The sequence below is a fragment of the Syngnathoides biaculeatus genome, chromosome 13, assembly GCF_019802595.1.
Source record: "Syngnathoides biaculeatus isolate LvHL_M chromosome 13, ASM1980259v1, whole genome shotgun sequence".
NCBI lineage: Eukaryota > Metazoa > Chordata > Actinopteri > Syngnathiformes > Syngnathidae > Syngnathoides > Syngnathoides biaculeatus.
In genome coordinates, this window is record NC_084652.1 from 27,997,144 (window position 1) to 28,018,585 (window position 21,442).

The 21,442-nt window shown below is 42.5% G+C and overlaps 1 protein-coding gene across 1 annotated transcript in view; it reads left to right on the forward strand.

Moving 5' to 3' along the window:
- The window catches only part of agla (amylo-alpha-1, 6-glucosidase, 4-alpha-glucanotransferase a), a 233,519-nt gene that overhangs the window by 186,345 nt on the left and 25,732 nt on the right, over positions 1-21,442 (forward strand). Inside the window, exons 18-21 of the mRNA XM_061838544.1 lie at positions 64-188; positions 2,469-2,581; positions 13,308-13,442; positions 14,574-14,704. Coding sequence (XP_061694528.1) covers positions 64-188; positions 2,469-2,581; positions 13,308-13,442; positions 14,574-14,704 — 504 coding nt within the window. The remainder of the gene's footprint in view (positions 1-63; positions 189-2,468; positions 2,582-13,307; positions 13,443-14,573; positions 14,705-21,442) is intronic.

The following is a 21,442-nucleotide window of genomic DNA, read 5'->3' on the forward strand; positions in this document are numbered from 1 at the left end:
TTGGTGTTTGCATGTCTGTCACCTAGAAATGACTTAATCCTTTTACTCAAACTTTCTAACCAGGAAAAATTGAGGAGGTAGTGTTTGAGGCAAGGACAGTGGACAGACATTCTGGAAGCTTCAGAAAGGATGACAACTACATCAATGGCATGCCTGAATACTCAGTACAGATAAAGGAGCATATTCCAGTAAGTTAAATAGATCATTTGTCATCATGTGTGCATGTCAGACTTATTAAGTAAACATTAATTTCAATTGTCCGTCCATCCATCCATCCATCCAGCCATTTTTATTGCGCTTATCTGACCTGAGTTCTCAGGGGCAGTTGCTTTAGCAGCGACGCCCAAACTTCCCTCTCCCCAGCCACTTCATCCAGCTTTTCCAGGGATATCACAGGGCATTCCCAGGCCATTGGAGGGATGTAAATCCTTCCACTATATCCTGGGCTTTGTCCTGGGTCTCCTCCCGGTGGGACGTGCCCAGAACACCTCACCAGAGAGGCATCCGGGAGGCATTTGAGTCAGATGCTCCAGTCAACTCATCTGGCTACTCTCAATGCAGAGGAGCAGCAGCTCTACTCCAAGCTCCTCCCAAATGACCAAGTTCTCTAAGGGAGAGCCCGGACACCCTGTGGAGGAAAGTAATTTCGGCTGCTTGTATCCAGGATCAAGTTCTTTCGATCACGACCGGCTCGTGCCCAATGCTGTGGGTAGGAACACAGATTGACCAGTAAATTGAGAGCTTCACCTTTCGCCTTGCTCCTTCTTTACCACAATGGTCCGATACAAAGTTTACATCACTGCAGCGCTTCACTGATCCCCCTGTCGATTTCCCGTTCCATACGTCCCTCACTAGTGAACAAGACCCCAAAATACTTGAACTCCTTCACTTAGGCAGAATCTCATCCCCGACCTGGAGAGGTCATGCCACTCTTTTCTGACTGAGCACCTCGGTCTCAGATTTGGAGGTGCTGATTGTCATCCCAGCCACTTCACACTCTGTTGCGAACTGCTCCAGTGATAGATGGAGTTCACGGCTTGATGAATCCAACAGAATCACATCATCTGCAAAAAGCAGAGATGCAAAACTGAGACCACTGAACCAGGCCCCCTCTATGCCTCGGCTACGCGTAGAATTTCTATCCATAAAAGTTATGAACAGAATCAGTAACAAGAGGGCAGACGTGGTGGGGTCCAAACCTCACCGGAAACAAGTCCAATTTACTGCCGCCAACGTGGACAAACCTTGTCACTGGTCGTACAGGAACCGAACAGCCCATATCAGGGGGTTTGGTATCCCCCCCATACAAGTCTTTGAGGGACACGGTCGAACACCTTCTCTAAGTCCACAAAACACATATAGACTTGTTGTTCCAACTCCCATGCATCATTGAGGAACTTGCCTAGGGTCTACAGTTGGTCCACTGTTCCACGGTCAGAACAAAAACCACACTGCTCCTCCTATGTATGAGATTCGGCTTCCTGACGGACCTTCCTTTCCAGCACCCCTGAATTGATTTTACCAGGAAGGCTGAGGAGTGTGTTAGTTGGAACAGACACTCCGGTCCCCTTAATTAAAAAGGAGGACCACCATCCCAGTCTCCCGATCCACAGGCACTGTCCCTGATGTCCATGTGATGTTGCAGAGGCATTTCCACCAGGAAAGCCCCACAACAACCAGAGCCTTGAGGAAGCTGGGCTGATATTATCAACCCTGCAGGGCCTTTCTACCAAGGATCTTTTTAACCACCTCAGTGACCTCAACCCAAGAGATAGGAGACCCCTACCTTAGGAAACCCAGACTGCTTCCTCGTGGGAAAGTGTATAGTATGTATCCACTCCGGTGAACCCAAACGTACAGGTACCGAATCAGAGAACAATAAGTATACCCACACCTGCTTGGTGCATCTCACCCTAGTTAACTTCAGAGAAATACAGCGTCCAAACCAAGCTGTGTGGCCGTGAGTCCGACTATATCTAGTTAGATACCATGTTGACCTTTCAGGCTGTGCCTGGCCAGGCCCCATGGGTGCAGGCCCGGCCACCTTCCAGCCCCACTACCAAGCCTGGCTCCAGAGAGCGGCCCCGGTAACCCACGTCCGGGCAGAGGAAACCTTGAGCCATTTGTGTTTTTCTTCATGGAAGTCTTATAGCTATGCTTTGTCTGGTCCCTCATGTCGGACCTGTTTGTTATAGGTGACCTTAACAAGGGTGTGAAGCCCCTGACAACATTGCTCCTAGGATCATTGTGACACACAAAACCATCCACAACAATAAACTGGTGGCTTCTTGGAGGGGTTAATTGGATTTCTTTGATTAAAAAAAAATCATAAACAGTCCGATATATGAATTCATTGCTTGGAACTTGGCACAGTTTCCATGGATGTTTTTGTTTTCTTTTTATGTGCATGTTTCATGTTTCTTTCAGTTATCACAAGGGATTATGGTTTGACAAATGTTTGTATACAGTTACAGGAGAGCTCATTGGTGAACCAAGGTGGTGTGACATCGAAAGGTCGATCAGAGTTTGTCCAGGAAATCAGCTTCACGAGACTGACACCAGGAAGTGTCATTGCCTTCAGGTACTTTAGTACTCAGCCAAACAAAATTGTATCCTGCCGGTGAATATTTAATTCCAGATTAAAGTCTTTACTTAATATTGAGCACATACACTTTTTAAAAAATAGCAATCAAACATGATCACCCAGATCATTGTTCAATGGAACCACACACTTTGATTTAAGCATTGATAGGAGAGGAGAAAAGAGGTAACAGCCAAAATCGATAGGATACTTGGTGAAAATTATCTGCAATCCTTAAAATGTCTAATCCAGAGGAAATGTATTTGATTTGGCCATCATAGAAATATAGCTAAAATTTCATTAAAAATGTTTAAAAAATTCTAAACCCAACAGAAATTAAATAAATTAGCATCAAAGTCAGTCTCGAGATTTTGTGCAAAATGTCGCTCGGATTCGGCAAGTTCCGGTTCTTTCCGGAATCAGGCAACATTTAGCCAGAGAGTGAAAAAGCTAGCAAAGATGGTGAGGAAGTGTGTTTCATGCGGCTGCTCTGCGACAAACGCTGACGGAGTCAGCTTACATGAATGGCCGAAAAACGAACCATTAGGCAAAATATGGACCAGGTTTGTGAAGAGAAAGCGGACGCATTGGAGTTACGAGTCAAAGTCAACAGTGTTATGTTCCAAGCATTTCACGGAGGACTGCTTTGAAAACCCTGCACAGCGTTCACTTGGCTTCGCTAGCAAGTAAGTACGTCCGTGTTCAATTGTTTAGTATTGACAAGTATCTACCTCGTTTTAAATGTCAGTGCAAAATGATGTTTAGGAGGTGACAAAATATGGACACTGTATAAAGTTAATGTACTGTTGAAGCTGAGGTCTTCCTCAAATTCAATGACAGCAGTGTGTCCTGTCAAGTGTTCGGTGCATTATAATACAGGCTAAATGCATGTAAATAATGCGAAGAATGCACAATAAACAATGGACATTACTTTGATCTGACAAAATATTCAAAATTGAAAATAATGAAATGTTTTTTTGTTTTCTTTCAGAAAGCCAAGGTTACTGCCGTGTGCCCTCCAACTATCCATCGTGCCTTTTACCAGATAATGAGAATTGTAACCCTAAACCTAAAAGACGAGCTTATGAAAAACAAAATGTTGAAATGTTAGCAGTGGAAAGTTCCCTGAAGTTTAGATTATTTGCTTGTTTTTCAGAATAAAAAACCTGTTTATGTATGAGTCACTTGCTTACTGCCATTGTCATATACACAATTGTCAGTTTAAACCCATTTTCAAAAGTTGTGTATCTGATGTAGGGTCAAGTGAGTATGAAGAGCTGGCAGACATCATTGAAAGTGCCTGTGTGAGTAAAGATGTGATGAAGCTATCGCCACTGGGAGAGACCTTCAGTATCGAGGGATACCACAGTGTTGTGAACCACTTTGCTTCCAAGATGTGTCACTTTTGATACGATGGGATGAGAAACCAGTAAATGGCAATTACTGAATTAGGCTGTAAGACATCAGTTCACTTTCAATTTTGTGTTTGATAGATTACGCTTAGCAGCACTTCATTTCAACGAGAATGCTCAACGGGGTCAAGCAGAAGACAAATCTGTCAGTTTGATGTTCAACAAAACCTTTTGAAAGGCAAAACAAGGCATCACATGGTGAAGAAGATAATGCAGGATTGTAATTTTGGTGAGGCTATCCCCACAAAAAAAAAAAAAAAAAAAAAAAACGGAACCACACAAAAAAACCCCATCAAAGTATAATATTGTAAGTATAAACAGTAGAATAACTTTGAACCCCAACAAGGGAAGTAACCTAGTTTTCAGAAAGACTTTGACTATGACGCTTGCCACTTGCATATTTAACCTATAGGATGAAGGAGTAAACCAGGACAGCAGTATCTGCATATGCATGAAGTAATGTAATTTCCATGTTTCAGGGTATGTGGAACGCCAGTTAGAAGTGCTCCAAACCCTCTATGAGGATGCGGACCTAACAACTTCCTCTGCTGACCCCCAAGCACCACCACCTCTCAGCAGCCAGTACACAAAACCGAGCAAAGACTTGGGTGTTCGGGATCATTTTTCAAGATTTTCAAATCAAAGCTGTTGAAATGAAATGTTGTGAAAATATAAAAAAATTACGAATTTGAAGAAGCCCATTTAAAATCTGTGTCCGGTTTGTTAAACTGAAACTAAATTCTAACCTGATGGAACTTCAGCGACAGAAGTTTTATGTGACAAACTTCTGACGCATGCTGATTAACCAGTCATGTTGCGTGACGCAAAAAAGTAATGCATTAGTCTGGTCTGTTCAATAGTTTTCTCAACTGGTGTGAACCTCTGTAAATATGACCTCCATGGTGAAAGCAAGGTGAGGTGGCATACTGTGGATTTGAACTCTCCTCATGACATTTTATGGAATGAAACAATATCATATCTAGCATATACAAACGTTTGTTTAACATGTTGCCGTATTAAGTCAGTCTTTACAAAACCGTCCTGAACAAATGATAGTTTCACCTTCAGTGGTTTGTAAAAAATAACTTGGTTTTGAAACTTTTAGTGGTGTGATACTTATAGATTATATCACAAATTCTTCAACCATTTCGTTTACTCTAATTAGAGTCAAAATGAAGGGCAAATTTTGCACCAGAACAACAAAAGACATTTCAGAGTGGAAACTGTCACATCATGCCAGCAATGTCCATCAGTTATTAGTTCAGGATCAACATCCACACTTTACTTTCATGCAAAGAAAAGGTTAATGTTCATCTGCTGGACATAAATCCTGTGAACACGGCATCATCTTCAAGTCCTGGGGTTGGAAATTTTGCTCTGATTCTCTGCACAGCACATGATGGTACAACAACCCTGTTTCTCTTGCTGAGAGGCCCCAACAGCATTCCCAGGCTGTCTCCTATTCAAATGGGTTTAGGCAGACTGGGTAAAAGCCTTCGTGGTTAACAATGCAAGCCAAGGCGGTTCTATCCAACTTCTGGGCAGTTTCTGTAATTTCCTTACAGCAGCGGCATTCTCTCTTGGAAGGCATTGGCTGCCAATTTCCATATTTACACCTGGGTAAAAAATATAATCAGTTAAAATTGTTATTTGGTTTGTTTTAAGCACAAAGTTGTATTTCATTACTATTTTCTGCTCGCCAATATAAGGCTGAAATAATGCCGCTGTGGCGTAAGGCCCTCTCATTTATTCATTCATTATCTTCTGACTAGAGATAACATGACATCCATGAATGTACGCAAAGCTACCTTAACAACAATTAAGAAATGGATAATGTTACAGATGTGATCTTTAAACGCAGAACGATGTCGAAGGTTTCGATTTTTGCTTTATGCCGACTCAGTACAACAACAAAGGACTCACTGTCGTGTCCAAGCAGCATCAGAAGTTTAAACGTGTTTGAATTAGATTATTTCGTCAACAAGGTGGATGGTAGATTTCTCGAGGCATCTGCCAGTCTGTGTTTTGGGTGCGAAGTTCCAGGTCAACCTCGTCAGGTCTCGCCGAATACCGTCCTTGTGTTGCATTAGTCAATTCCGGTTTGAACAAATATGGTTGAATTACACCCACATGGGATGTTTTTCTAATGTGGGAAGAATTAGAAAAATCCTCCTCTTCAGTTCCTATCTCTTACACAGAGCATTCCATAAAAACTTCTTCATCACTGCTGTCTATCTCCTTGAGATCCCACTAGCTGCGTGTGTGATTGTTTGTATAAGAAGCCATTTTATTTACTGGGGTTGTTGAGACATCACGACACACGGATGCAGCTTCAACAGAGCTTAGGTTTGAAACAGCCTCTGGGGGCATTTGGATTCCAAAGAAAATGTGCTCTTTGTTTCATTTCTGTTATGTTTAGAATTTTTCAATTTTTTTTAATGAAAAATTAACTGATTGTGTGATATATAAATAAAATATAGGTCATCTGGATTAGACCTTTAAAATGGACAGCAAAACCTGAAAAACATGGAAGAAAATACAAGACTGTTTTAAGACTCAACTGATGATCATCATCATGGATGAATCTAGATAGTCTGAAGTTATCTCAGAGTATTACACGAAAGAAGAGAAAGTTGGATACGAAAGAAGGAGAAAAGGATCTCTACAGGTTAGCCAGACAGAGGGATAGAGATGGGAAGGATGTGAAGCATGTAAGGGTGATTAAGGATAGAGATGAAAATGTGCTGACTGGTGCCAGTAGTGTGCTAAATAGATGGAAAGAATACTTTGAGAAGTTGATGAATAAAGAAAATGAGAGAGAAGGAAGAGTAGAAGAGGCAAGTGTGAAAGACCAGGAAGTGGCAATGATTAGCAAGGGGAAAGTTCGAAAGGTACTACAAAGGATGAAAAATGGAAAGGCAGTTGGTCCTGATGACATACCGTTGGAGGTTATGGAAGCAATTTGGAGAGGTGGGTGTGGAGTTTTTGACCAACCTATTCAACAGAATACTAGCGGGTGAGAAGATGCCTGAAGAATGGAGGAAAAGTGTGCTACTTCACATTTTTAAGAACAAAGGGGACATGCAGAGCTGTGGCAACGATAGAGGAACAAAGTTGATGAGCCACACAATGAAGTTATGGGAAAGAGTAGTGGAGGGTAGACTGAACTGCGGGCAACAGTAAAAAAAGAGGTGAGGCCGATCATGATGTATGAATTAGAGACGGTGGCACTGAAGAAACAACAGGAAGGAGAATTGGAGGTAGCAGAAATGAAGATGCTGAGGTTCTCACTCGGTGTGAACAGGTTGGATAGGACGAGAAAATTTTAGGATCAGAAACGAGAAGGAAAGCCAAAGTTGGATGTTTTGGAGACAAGGTTAGAGAGAGCAGACTTAGATGGTTTGGACATGCTCAGGCACAAGAGAATGAGTATATTGGTAGAAGGGTGCTGAGGATGGAGCTGCCAGGCAAAAGAGCGAGAGGAAGAAAAGGTTGATTGATGTTGTGAGGGAGGATATGAGGACAGTGGGTGGTAGAGAGGAGGATGCACGAGATTGGCTTAGATGGGAAAAGATGACACACTGTGGCGACCCCTAACGGGACAAGCCAAAAGGAAAAGATTTGTTTTTCTTTCTTGACCAGATCAATTACACCTTTAGAAGTAGATTCACTGAGAAAAATAATAGTTTATTTCAGCTGCTGTGTGTGTGTGTGTGCGTGCGTGCGTGCGTGTGTGCAGATATACTTAAACATGCACAATATTAGGCCATAGCCTAACATTGTATTTCCAATAGTTTAGAGCTAATCTTGCTCAAGGACACTTCGACAAAGGTCACAAGGGCTGAGGGTACAGGCCAGAACCTTTGGGTTGGAAGGTTAATGCTCTCATCATTGTGGTAAAGTACTGCCTGGCTTGTCTCTCAGTTATTTTATCAGCTGTTTTACGTGATCAGCAAAGTATGTAACAAAATATTCAACACAGAAAGCTGAATATGGAAAAGCAGGAGTGCATAATAAAGGTGTCTCATTTCTAATCCTATACAACCTTCTCAATCTGAGCGAAAACCTCAACATCTTCATTTCTGCCACATCCAGTTCTGCTTCCTGTTGTCTCTTCAGTGCTACTGTCTCTAATCTGTACGTCATGGCCGGCCTCACTACTGTTTTGTAAACTTTGACCTTCATCCTAGCAGAGACTCTTCTGTCACATAACACACCAGACACCTTTCGCCAGCTGTTCCAACCTGTTTGGACCCGTTTCTTCACTTCCTTACCACACTCACCATTGCTCTGGATTGTTGACCCCAAGTATTTGAAGTCGTCCACCCTCGCTATCTCTTCTCCCTGTCGACTCACTCACCCCCTCCACCCTTCCCATTCACACACATATATTCTGTTTTACTTTGGCGTATCTTCATTCCTCTCCTTTCCAGTGCATGCCTCCATCTTTCTAATTGTTCCTCCACCTGCTTCCTGGTTTCACTGCATATCACAATATCCTCTGCGAACATCATGGTCCAAGGGGATTCCAGTCTAACCTAATCTGTCAGCCTATCCATTACCACTGCAAACAGGAAGAGTCTCAGAGCTGATCCCTGATGCAATCCCACCTTCACCTTAAATTCTTCTGTTACACCTCTGTCACACCTCACCACTGTTCGGCTGCCCTCATATATGTCCTGTACTATTCTAACATATTTCTCCACAACACCAGACTTACGCATGCAGGACCATGGTTCCTCTCTTGGTACTCTGTCATAGGCTTTCTCTAGATCCACAAAGACACAATGTAGCTCCTTCTGACCTTCTCTGTACTTTTCAATTAGCAGCCTCGAGGCGAATAATGCATCATTGGTACTCTTTCTCGGCATGAAACCATACTGTTGCTCGCATACGTCTGTCCTGAGTCTAGCCTCCACTACTCTTTCCCATAACTTCATTGTGTGGCTCATCATCTTTATTCCACTATAGTTTCCACAGCTCTGTACATCGCCTTTGTTCTTAAAAATGGGGACTAGCACATTTTTTCACCATTCTTCTGGCATCTTCTCTTCTGCTAGTATTCTATTGAATAAGTTGGTCAAAAACTCCACAGCCTCTCAAAATTACTTCCATACCTCCACTGGTATGTCATCAGGACCAACTGTCTTTCCATATTTTATTCTGCTCAGTGTCTTTCTAACTTCCCCCTTACTAATCATTGCCACTTCCTGGTCATTCACGCTTGCCTCTTCGACTCTACCTTCTCTTCCATTCTCTTCATTCATTAACTTCTCAAAGTAATCTTTCCATCTACTTAACACACTACAGGCACTAGTCAACATATTTCCATTGCTATCCTTAATCACCTTTACTTGTTGTACATCCTTCCCATCTCTATTCCTCTGTTTGGTCAACCTGTAGAGAGCCTTTTCTCCCTCTTTCGTATGCAATCTAGTGTACATGTCATCATATGACTCTTGTTTATCCTTCACCACCTCTACTTATGCCCTACGTCGCATTTCAATGTATTCCTTCTGCCTCTCCTCAGTCCTCTCCATGTCCCACTTCTTCTTTGCTAATATCTTTCCTTGGGTGACTTCCTGTATTTTGGGGTTCCACCACCAAGTCTCCTTCTCCCCTCCCCTACCAGAAGGCACCCCAAGTACACTTCAGCCTGCTTCTCTGAGTACCTTGGAAGTAGTATTCCAGCTCTTCCTGTCCATCTCGAGCCCGTCTCACCTCTTTCCGAAATGCCACACGACATTCTTCCTTCCCCAACTTCCACTATCTGATTCTCTGCTCTACCTTTGTCTTCTTAATCTTCCGACCCGCTACCAGAGTCATCCACACACCACCATCCTATGGGGTCAATCTACACTCCCTCCCACCACAACCTTACAATCAGTAACTTCCTTCAGATTACATCGTCTGCACAAAATATAATCCACCTGCTCTTGTAGGTCACTCTAGGTTCGTCTCTTTTTGCAAAGAAGTGTTCACTGCCAATTCCATCCTTTTCTCTCTCTCTCTCTCTCTCTCTCTCTCTCTCTGGGATGCTCAGGACAACTTCATCTAGTACCTTCCAAAATTTCTCTTTCAACTCAAGGTCACTTCCTACTTGTGGGGCATAGCCGCTTATCACATTATACACAATACCCTCAATTTCAAATTTCGAGGCAGTGAGATAGAATTTGGAAAAAAGGCAAAAGAAGCTTACATTCTCTCACAAACTGATGATGTGTAGACAAGTCATTAGTCAACATGTTCACACTCATGGTGTCACACCAAAACTCAAATTATCACACCACAGAAAACAGAATAGCACAACTTGCAAATAATAAAACAAATAAAACAATTACTGACAAAATAATTGAACTAAACGTGCACTTTAAATGTTATGTAAATCCATTGTAGTGCCGCAAAGCATGATGGGAACACTCAGAGCATGCTTTGAATGCTGAACAGTGGACTGAAATGGGCAAGAGCATCCTGTTTTACATTTAGGAAAAAGGAACGTTAAACCTCTATTCATAAATCTAAAAGAAATCTGAAGGTTTCTACACATTAATTTTAAAAGTTCCCAATTACATAGGCGGTACTCAATAAACCACACACAGGCAATGAAATTTTAGGTGGAATATAATGTAATCTATATCAAAAAAACTGCAACTACAAGGGGGAAAAAAGCAATAAAATTAATGACAAAAGAAAAAGAAAATAAGGTGTATGAAAATTGGAAAGCGCATGTTTGTGTAGATGATGGGTTAGGATCAATCTTTATTCGTGTCAAATGCATATTGTCTTTGTGAGAAGTACAACGTTGCAGCTTTGTGTGAAGCTGGTAATTTATTGTTGAGGAAACAAAAACAGAACAGAAAAAATAAAGCAAATCAAAAATAGGCAGAGGAAAGTTTTTGCCCCGTTTGAGGTGCATGCTTAACTTTCCTGCCGGTTGAACTGATGCTCCTACATGATAGGTGAACTGACCACATTTTTATTAACCTTCCTTTTTATCCTTACTCCAACCAGACACACAAATCTTCGTATCATAAAACACACATCACTTTTCTCCACCTTTTCCATCCTCTGTTGGTCCGTTTCATCACCACCTGATCACATTAATCATTGCTCTACGTCCTATTTATTTTCAGTCCTCTACCCTCGATTAAAATATCATCTGCAGACATCATGGTCCATGGGCATTGCAGCCTATCCTCATTGGTCATCTGATTTATCACTTGGTAAAGTGGAAGACTCAGAGCTGAAACTTGCTGTAGTCCAGGGTGCTCAATGCGTTGATCGCGAGGCAGTCTTGGTCGATCACGGGACGGTGTGCCAAAAAAAAAAGCCGTCAGCCAATGTTCCCTCTAAACGGCGCGCGTGTGCAATTGTGCACCACTGATGCAGTCTCTTCGCAAATATTCTGCGTTAAAGAGAGAACGTTAAAAAAGAAATGCGGTTGTTTTAAGATGGAATGACTGTCGGTGTATGTGAATAATCGAAGAAAAAGTGGTTAAACTGGATGAGATTTTCTCTTTTCCCAGTGGGAAAGGTCTGGTCTGAAGCCAAAATAGAAAGTGCAGGATGAGATTGTGCGTAATTTTAAAATTCAACTTTGGCACAGCCTGATCCAAGAGGAAAGCACGGACAATACAGTGCACAAAAAGCTAATTCTGTATTTTAAATATAGGAGGCAACATAACATTAATCTTAAAATGGTTTGGGAGCATCATTCAGCTTTCATGGACTGCTAAAGATATTCTGCAAGCAACTGCAATTTTACACCAAGAAAAACAAACAGGGATATCATTGTGTTAAAAAAAAAATGAAACAAAGTTGGAAGCGACCTTTCAAATTTATAATTCATAGTTGGCTTGGTTTATTAAGCAATGTATTTTTTTGTTTGTTGACGTTTTCATTGTGAGTTTGCAAAAACACAAAATTGTTTTAAAATCTTCTGATGGGAATGTACAGTAAATGCTGTAATCTGAATCTTTGAATGAGCAATGTAGCTTCAATGGATGACACTGATCTGGCCACAGTGTCCCCCTTAAACTGCTCCATCAGATTAACAGCACACCTCACTGCTCTCCTGTTCTCATACATGTCCTGTACTATTCCAACATACTAGTCTGGCTTTCCAGACCTCTTGATGCTGTACCATATTTCCTCAGTGGGCACCATTACACATTTCCTCCATTATACAGACATCTCACCCTTTTTTCTCACCCCTTTTCCTACCAGAAAATGTCCTGGTTGACCACCATTATCTCTTCGTCTCTTCCATCACTCTGTTTTTCCTCATTTTTCAACTCCTCAAAATATTTCCATCCATCAAGCACACTACTGGCACCAGTCAACACATTTCATCCTCCATCAACCTAACTTGCTGCACATCCTTCCCATTTCTCGTCAGCTGGCCAACTTGTATATATCTTTCGCTCCTTCTTAGTTGTCCCATTTGCCATACGTCATTTTATGCCTGGCTGCCTCCAGCCATGCCTTACTTCATATCTCCATCTATTCTTTTCTCCTCCCAGTGTAACATTTTTGAGCCCACCAAATACCTTTCATGATTTCCCACGCTTGGTTTCACCACCAATTTCCCTTTCACTACAAGAAAACATAAAAAGTACCCTCGTGCCAGTTTATTTAATCATCATTGCTCTAGTGGCCATTCTTCTGGAAGCTACTCTTGCCAACTGAGAGCTCGTCTCACCACTTCTCAAAAAGTTACCCTACAGTATTCCTCTCTAAACGTCCACCACATGGTCATGGTCTCTGTTTAATCCTTTTCCGCTCATGATTCTAATGAGGATCACCTGTACAGAAACTGGATAGATGGATGGCATTCCCAATGCCTTTAAATTTAAAAAGTATTACAGTATAAGGAGGTGGCACATTGGCTCAGCATTGGTCTCACATTTCTGAGGTCCCAGGTTAAATCCCGGCCCCACCTGTGTGAAGTTTGCATGTTCTCTCCGTGCCTGTGTGGGTTTTCTCCGGGCACTCCGGTTTCCTCCCACATCCCCAAAACATGCAACATTACTTGAACACTCTAAATTGCCCATAGGTGTGATTGTGAGTGCGGCTGTTTGTCTCGATGTGCCCTGTGACTGGGTTGCGACCAGTTCAGGGTGTACCCTCCCTTCTGCCCGTTGACATCTGAGATAGGTTCCAGCACTCCCTGCAACCCTTGTGAGGATAAGCGACTATGAAAAAAGATGGATTACAGGATAAGGGTTTTGAACTTTAGACATGCTTTTAGACACCAGTATTATTTTGAGCACAACTATTAGCACAAGATGTTAAACCTTTTCTTGTTCCCGTAGGGTTAGTTTGGACCCTAAAGCCCAGAAGTTGGTTGGGGCACTTCGCTATTTTCTGTCCCAATTCAGCCTAAAATACAAAAAAGGAAGTCTTCCAGATGAAAACCCAGCAGAGGCTCTTAAGATGCCATTGGCACAGTAAGTCTACTTTTATATATGTTTATTTCCTTGTTTGTTCTCCTTAAAATGATCAAAAACATATATATAACAATATAAATAAATGGAAATGATAATGCTTTAGTCAGGCTGTCATCACTGAAATTTCATGAAAATCCACTGAGAAACAAAAAGAAATGACATTTTGAACATCCTAATTAACCGGGAAGGTCCCAACTTTTTGTTCTTATCGTTTTACCAATGCCATAATTAGTCCATATTCCCAATCTGTAAATGTTCATAACTTTTATGTTATTTGAACAATTGAGATCATTTAAGTAATATGTTAAAGGGTTTTCAAATCCCTTTCCAATGATAGCGAAATTTATGTCACACCTAATATTCGGCATGTTTTTGATGAAAATAATCAAGCGGCTTATCAGCATGATTGGGTTGTAATGTCTTTTAAGTGGTGCATTAATTTACTTGGCATCATGCTGTCCGCTGCCAACAGTTTTTTTTCTTTCCTTGTCTCCTACTGTAGTCACGGTGAAGTCAAATGCTACATACACTTCGTCATATTTCCTCGTCTCAGCTTTCGGGTGACTTTCTTTTGTCTCATTGTCTTTGGCTCTCTCTGCCTTTCTTTTAATCCCCTTTAAAAAAAAATCATGTTGTTTCTTATGGGTTTGTTTACTGTACTTCAGGTCGCCTGCTTGGTGCAATAAAAAACCGCGACACTATAAACCTTAATACTCCCTGTGCACACTCTGACAATGAGAGCACCACTGCCAACTACTGTAGTGGCTGTGCAATTACACTTTATTCTAGTATGAAACAAAAAAAAAGCCTGTTCCCTGGAGTCATACATGCCCCCCACCCTCCTCACAGATTACGCGGGGCACTCCCCTCTATTTGAGAAGCACTGTTGTACATTAATGTGAGTGTGAATAGTTTTTTATTCCGTTGGCGACCACTTCAGTGTGTAGACCGTGCTAGGATAGGCTTCAGCACAGCCGCAACACTCATAAGGATAAATTGTTCGGACAATAGATAGAAGGATGGATTATTATTATGATGGCGTGAATGCTGAAGAGATATTATTCATCTATCAAAAAAAATGCATTGTTGTGTTGTTTTGTATTTATCATCTTGAGTGAAACTCTCACATAGGCTGATGTCAAAGCTAACACTAGCAGACATGAATGTCCTGATATTTCGCTGCGATTCAGAAGAACAAGAGGAAGGTGGAGGCTGTTATAATATTCCAGGATGGGGAACCTTCAAATATGCAGGCCTGCAAGGTAAGCGATATTGGAGTGCAGTAAATCCCTGCATATTCTTCATACGACATCTTCTGATTCACCTTATAAAAAGATATTTTCAGATAATTTATTTTTCATTGGAGTTATCATGGTTGTCAATTAGTCAGAGATTTTGCTATACACGGTTGGGTCCCTAGCCAGCATTAATAGCAGGGGTGCCTTTTCACTATTTGCACAGGGCTCGGTTCTCATCCTCCGCAGTTAGTGGAAACAAAAGAGTACTTGAAAGCCACACATAAAGTTTGTAATTTTCTCCAGGATACCTACCACAAGATGGCAACAAAGCAATATTTTTACATGACACAATGCTTTTGCAAGAAACAGCCAAAAAGGTGAGTTTTTCAGTGAATAAAACAGGATAGGTTGCAAAAACAAATTGTTTTTTAAATCCACAAATGGGCAAATTTGCCAATTCTGAAAGGCAAAAATACAACGGTTTACGAATTGTAAACACAAAACCACTAATACTCATAGCCGTTTCGACTCGGTTTCCATGGAAAAGACAACATCGGGAACCACAAAATGTTTTTGACATCTTAAATTAAGATGTTAGCCCACATATTTTTTTGGGTGTCCATACACGCTCTAAAGAATACGTGTAGATGTTTGTGTGTCTGTGTGTAGATAGACAGACAGATCTTTCCACTTGTAAAATAGTGTTGCTTATGAAATCCGTGTTTCTGAAAATGTATTTTTATCTATTAAATGAACACATTTTGAACTCTTGCAAAAAAGCACATAGGTTAAGGTCTCTTTAAAATGAATTAAAAAAAAGTTCAATTTAAATTATCAATCTAGTAAAATAAAATGTTATGAAACAGCATGCTTTGAGCTTTTGTAGCATGTGGTGGAGCCAAAAAAAAATACAGTATTAATACACACTGGTTACACTGTCAGCATGCGTGCCAGCATGTGTTTTAGCATCGATGTAAGTTACCATATGATTATGTCGAAGACAAAGAAGAGGAAGAAACCGGATCCATCGTCATGAGAAAAAGAGGAATGCACAGAGCCTACAACTGAGTGTAGAGACTTTGAATGTTGGGACTATGACAGGAAAAGCTCAGGAGTTGGTTGACATGATGATTAGGAGAAAGGTTGATTTTCTGTGCATCCAAGAGAGCAAGTGGAAAGGAAGTAAGGCTAGAAGTTTAGGAGCAGGGTTTAAATTTTTCTACCACGGAGTAGATGGGAAGAGAAATGGAGTAGGGGTTATTTTAATGGAAGAGCTGGCTAAGAATGTCTTGGAGGTGAAAAGAGTATCAGATCGAGTGATGAGACTAAAATTTGAAATTGAGGGTGTTATGTACAATGTGGTTAGCGGCTATGCCCCACAGGTAGGATGTGACCTAGAGTTGAAAGAGAAATTCTGGAAGGAACAAGATGAAGTGATTCTGAGCATCCCAGACAGCGAGAGAGTTGTGATTGGTGCAGATTGTAATGGACGTATTGGTAAAGGAAACAGGGGCGATGAAGAAGTGATGGTTAAGTACGGCATCCAGGAAAGGAACTTTGGGGGACAGATGGTGGTGGACTTTGCAAAAAGGATGGAGATGGCTGTCGTGAACACTTATTTTCAGAAGAGGGAGGAACATATAGTGACCTACAAGAGCGGAGGTAGAAGCACGCAGGTGGATTATATTTTGTGCAGATGATGTAATCTGAAAGAGGTTACTGAATGTAAAGTAGTGGTAGGGGAGAGTGTAGCTCGACAGCATAGGATGGTAGCGTGTAGGATGACTCTGGTGGTGGGTAGGAAGATTAAGAAGACAAAGGTAGAGCAGAGAACCATGTGGTGGAAGCTGAGAAAAGGAAGAATGTTGTGCGGCCTTTCGAAAAGAGGTAAGACAGGTTCTCAATGGAAAGCAGAAGCTCCCGGAAGACTGGACAACGACAGTCAAGGTAATCAGAGAGACAGGCAGGAGAGTACTTTGTGTGTCGTTTGGTAGGAAAGGGGAGAAGGAGACTTGGTGGTGGAACCCCAAAATACAAGGAGTCATACAAGGAAAGAGATGAGCGAAGAAGAAGTGGGATACTGAGAGGACTGAGGAGAGGCGAAAGGAGTACATCGAGATGCGACGTAGGGCAGAGGTAGAGGTGGCAAAGGCTAAACAAGAGACATATGAAGACATGTACACCAGGTTGGACACGAAAGAAGGAGAAAAGGATCTCTACAGGTTGGCCAGACAGAGGGATAGAGATGGGAAGGATGTGCAGCAGGTAAGGGTGATTAAGGATAGAGATGGAAATGTGTTGACTGGTGCCGGTAGTGTGCTAAATAGATGGAAAGAATACTTTGAGAAGTTGATGAATGAAGAAAATGAGAGAGAAGGAAGAGTTGAAGAGGCAAGTGTGAAGGACGAGGAAGTGGCAATGATTACCAAGGGGGAAGTCAGAAAGGCACTACAAAGGATGAAAAATGGAAAAGCAGTTGGTCCTGATGACATACCGGTAGAGGTATGGAAGCAATTTGGAGAGATGGCTGTGGAGTTTTTGACCAACTTATTCAACAGAATACTCGCGGGCGAAAAGATGCCTGAAGAATGGAGGAAAAGTGTTCAAGTTCCCATTTTTAAGAACAAAGGGGATGTTCAGAGCTGTGGGAACTATAGAGGAATAAAGTTGATGAGCCACACAATGAAGTTATGGGAAAGAGTAGTGGAGGCTAGACTCAGGACAGAAGTAAGTATCTGCGAGCAATAGTATGGTTTCATGCCTAGAAAGAGTACCACAGATGCATTATTTGCCTTGAGGATGCTAGTGGAAAAGTACAATGAACGTCAGAAGGAGCTACATTGTGTCTTTGTGGATCTAGAGAAAGCCTATGACAGAGTACCAAGAGAGGAACAGTGGTATTGCATGCATAAGTCTGGTGTGGCAGAGAAGTATGTTAAAATAGTACAGGACATGTATGATGGCAGCAGAACAATGGTGAGGTGTGCCTTCGGTGTGACAGAGGAATTCAAGGTGGAGGTGGGACTGCATCAGGGTTCCGCGCTGAACCCCTTCCTGTTTGCAGTGGTAATGGATAGGCTGACAGATGAGGTTAGACTGGAATCCCCTTGTACCATGATGTTCGCTGATGATATTGTGATATCCATTGAAAGCAGGGAGCAGGCAGAGGAACAATTAGAAAGATGGAGACATGCACTGGAAAGGAGAGGAATGAAGATTAGCCGAAGTAAAACAGAATATATGTGCGTGAATGAGAAAAGTGGAGGGGGAAGAGTGAGGCTACAGGGAGAAGAGATAGCGAGGGTGGACGACTTCAAATATTTAGAGTCAACAATCCAGAGCAATGGTGAGTGTGGTAAGGAAGTGAAGAAACGGGTCCAAGCAGGTTGGAACAGCTGGCGAAAGGTGTCTGGTGTGTTATGTGACAGAAGAGTCTCTGCTAGGATGAAGGGCAAAGTTTACAAAACAGTGGTGAGGCCAGCCATGATGTACAGATTAGAGATGGTGGCACTGAATAAACAACAGGAAGCCGAACTGGAGATGCCAGAAATGAAGATGTTGAGGTTCTCGCTCGGAGTGACCAGGTTGGATAGGATTAGAAATGAGCTCATTAGAGGGACAGCCAAAGTTGGATGTTTTGGAGATGAGATTCGAGAGAGCAGACTTCGATGGTTTGGACATGTTCAGAGGCGAGAGAGTGAGTATATTGGTAGAAGGATGCTGAGGATGGAGCTGCCAGGCAAAAGAGTGAGAGGAAGACCAAAGAGAAGGTTTATGGATGTGGTGAGGGAAGACATGAGGGCAGTTGGGGTTAGAGAGGTAGATGCAGGAGATAGGCTAAGATGGCAAAAGATGACACGCTGTGGCGACCCCTAACGGGACAAGCCGAAAGGAAAAGAAGAAGAAGAAGAGGCGAGAGAGTGAGTATATTGGTGGTCGGGTGCTGAGGATGGAGCTGCTCGGCAAAAGAGCCGAGAGGAAGACCAAGGAGAAGGTTTATGGATGTGGTGAGGGAAGACATGAGGGCAGTTGGGGTTAGAGAGGAAGATGCAGGAGATAGGCTAAGATGGCATAAGATGACACGCTGTGGCAACCCCTAACGGGACAAGCCGAAAGGAAAAGAAGAAGAAGATGACCATATGATTACTGACGATGTTGTACACACTCACGGTGTCACATTGAAACTAAAATTATCACACCACAGAAAACAGAGTAGCATAATTAGCAAATAAAACACATAAAGGAATGAGTCACGAAATAATTTTCACAAAACATGCACTGAACGCTATTTACATGCTCCCAGTATGCTTTCCGGCACGCATGGTCCTTTGTGCCGAACCAGCATGCAAGGATATTTTCTTCACTCATGACAGAACACAAAATCAATCTATATACTGATGATAATATTCATTTACAGGAAAGCAAGTATTCTCAGGCAGTCATCAGTCTCATGAAGACATTTTCTACTCAATAACAGCAAACTCATGGTCTCCTGCAGATCAAATTTCAGATTATTCCTGTAGCATTAAATATTTAGGCATTTAGGCATAAATATCTCATCAAAACTTATAGAGCTAAGCAGTCTAAATTATGCACCACTTCTGGGATAACTTGGGTATATCATTACTGGGATGAATAGGTACATTTGAAGCCAGATGTTTACACACAATGTCAAAAAACACTTCATGTTTTGTCTCGCTGTCTGAAGTCAAATCACACTAAACCTCTCCTGTTTCAGGTCAGTCAGGATCACCCAAATTATTTAATTTTGTACCGTGCCACAATGATGATGGGAAAATATTTTTTACTTTATTTTCTTTGAGGTAAAAAGCTTCCGTACACAAAAAAACTACATCTTTTAAGAACAGGGGAAGCCGGATGATGAGGTCATGGCTTTTGGAAGCTCCTGATAGGTTAACTGAAAACATGAGTTAATAGACGACACACCTGGGCATGTATTTAAAGGTAAACTTACAGCCAACATTAAGAACCTGAACCATGCAAGCTTTGGGCCCTGTCTTTTTTTTTTTTTTTTTTTTGTCTCATTGGCCCTCCAGATTTGAATAAACCACACTATTCGGTGTGTGTGGGACAGGGAAGCACTGATTCACAGGGTAGGACCAATCGCTGTTAGTCAGCCGGGGACCTGGCAGTCACAGGGGGAAGGTGGATTTTCACCGAGTTGCCTGTTGCTCCTGAGGCCAGGCCCCCTTAAGATGGATATGTGCTTTCTGTTGGGTTTCCCCTCTCATGTCTCTGGGTTACCCTACACCACCTCTTATCTTTCTATTGTCGGGTGTAGGCATTTCACTTCGTCTTCGTTAAGACGTAGCGTAGTTCTTTCATCGATCCAACTTGTATCACGGGGAAGTGCATTTTTCAAGAAGCTTGGGTTGAAAGTAAGGAGTTTGGGAGCTGGGTGGCATTTGGCTCTCTTGGAATTGCAGGAGTGGCAAGGTCAGGGTGGGTTCCGGAGCGGTGGTGGCGGTGACATTGGTCCCTGGGGCCCCCACCATGTGGCCAATTGCCAGGCACTTAGGGCAAACATGCAGACCTCCCTGGGTCCCTTGGCGTGGGATGTTTCCTATCCACTGGGTTGCTCTTATGTGGCAGGCTCTTGGGCACGGTCCTGTGTTTTTTTGATTGGGTAGGGTCCTTTGGCTCCGCGGTGAAGGCAAAGCGATTAAGACATTTCTGTCAGTCTTTGTGCACGTAAAAACGTGTCAATCCACTTGTATGTGTTCGTAGGCACACACCCCTGGAAATGTGTTATCCCCAGCACATTTCAGTTGTATAGTAGGGTTTGTTCCATGACCCTTGTCCTTGTATGCTTCTCCTATCCTTGTTCTGCCCTATCTTGTCCTATCCCTCCCTCATAGGGTGCAGTGCCACAATCTAATCCATCCATCCGTCCATCCATCAATCCATCCTTCCTCTACTGGTTATCCGGGTCAGGTCATGGGGGCAGTAGCTTTAGCAGGGATGCCCAGACTTACCTTTCCCCAGGCTTTTCCTCTTGCTTCTCTGGGATAATCCCAAGGCGTTCCCAGGACAGCCGAGAGACGTAGTCTCTCCACCATATCCTGGGCTGTACCTGGATTCGCTTTCCGGTGAGAGGTGCCCAGAACACCTCACCTGGGAGTCATCTGAATCAGATGCCCAAGCCATCTCATCTGGCTCCTCGACTCTGAGGCCCTCCAGGATAACAGTTTCTCACCCTATCTCTAAGGGAGAGGCTGGAAGCCCTGCCGAGGAAACTCATTTCGGCCGCTTATATTCTGGCTCATGTATTTTCAGTCACGACCCACAGTTCGGGACCCTAGGTTAGGGTTGAAAAGTAAATCGACTCGAAAATTGAGAGGTTTTCCCTCTTTACCACAGCAGACCGATACAAAGTCTACATCACTGCAGATCCTGGACCAAGCCACCTGTCGAACTCCGGCTCCATTATTTCCTAGACCTAAACCATGGTATAAGATTTGGAGGTGCTTTTTCTCATCCCAGCCGCGTAACGCTCGGCTGTGAACTGCTCTAGTGAGAGCTTGAGGACACTGATTGAACGTCACCTGAAAAAAGCAGAGATGCAATTCTGAGGCCACCAAACCAAACCCCTTGTACACCTTGGCTGTCCGTTGCGATTTTGTCCATTAATGTTATGAATAGAATCCGTGACAAATGCACAGCCATGGTGCAATCCAACCTTCACCGTAAATAAGTCTGACTTACTGCCTACAATGCGGACAAAACTGTGACACCAGTCAT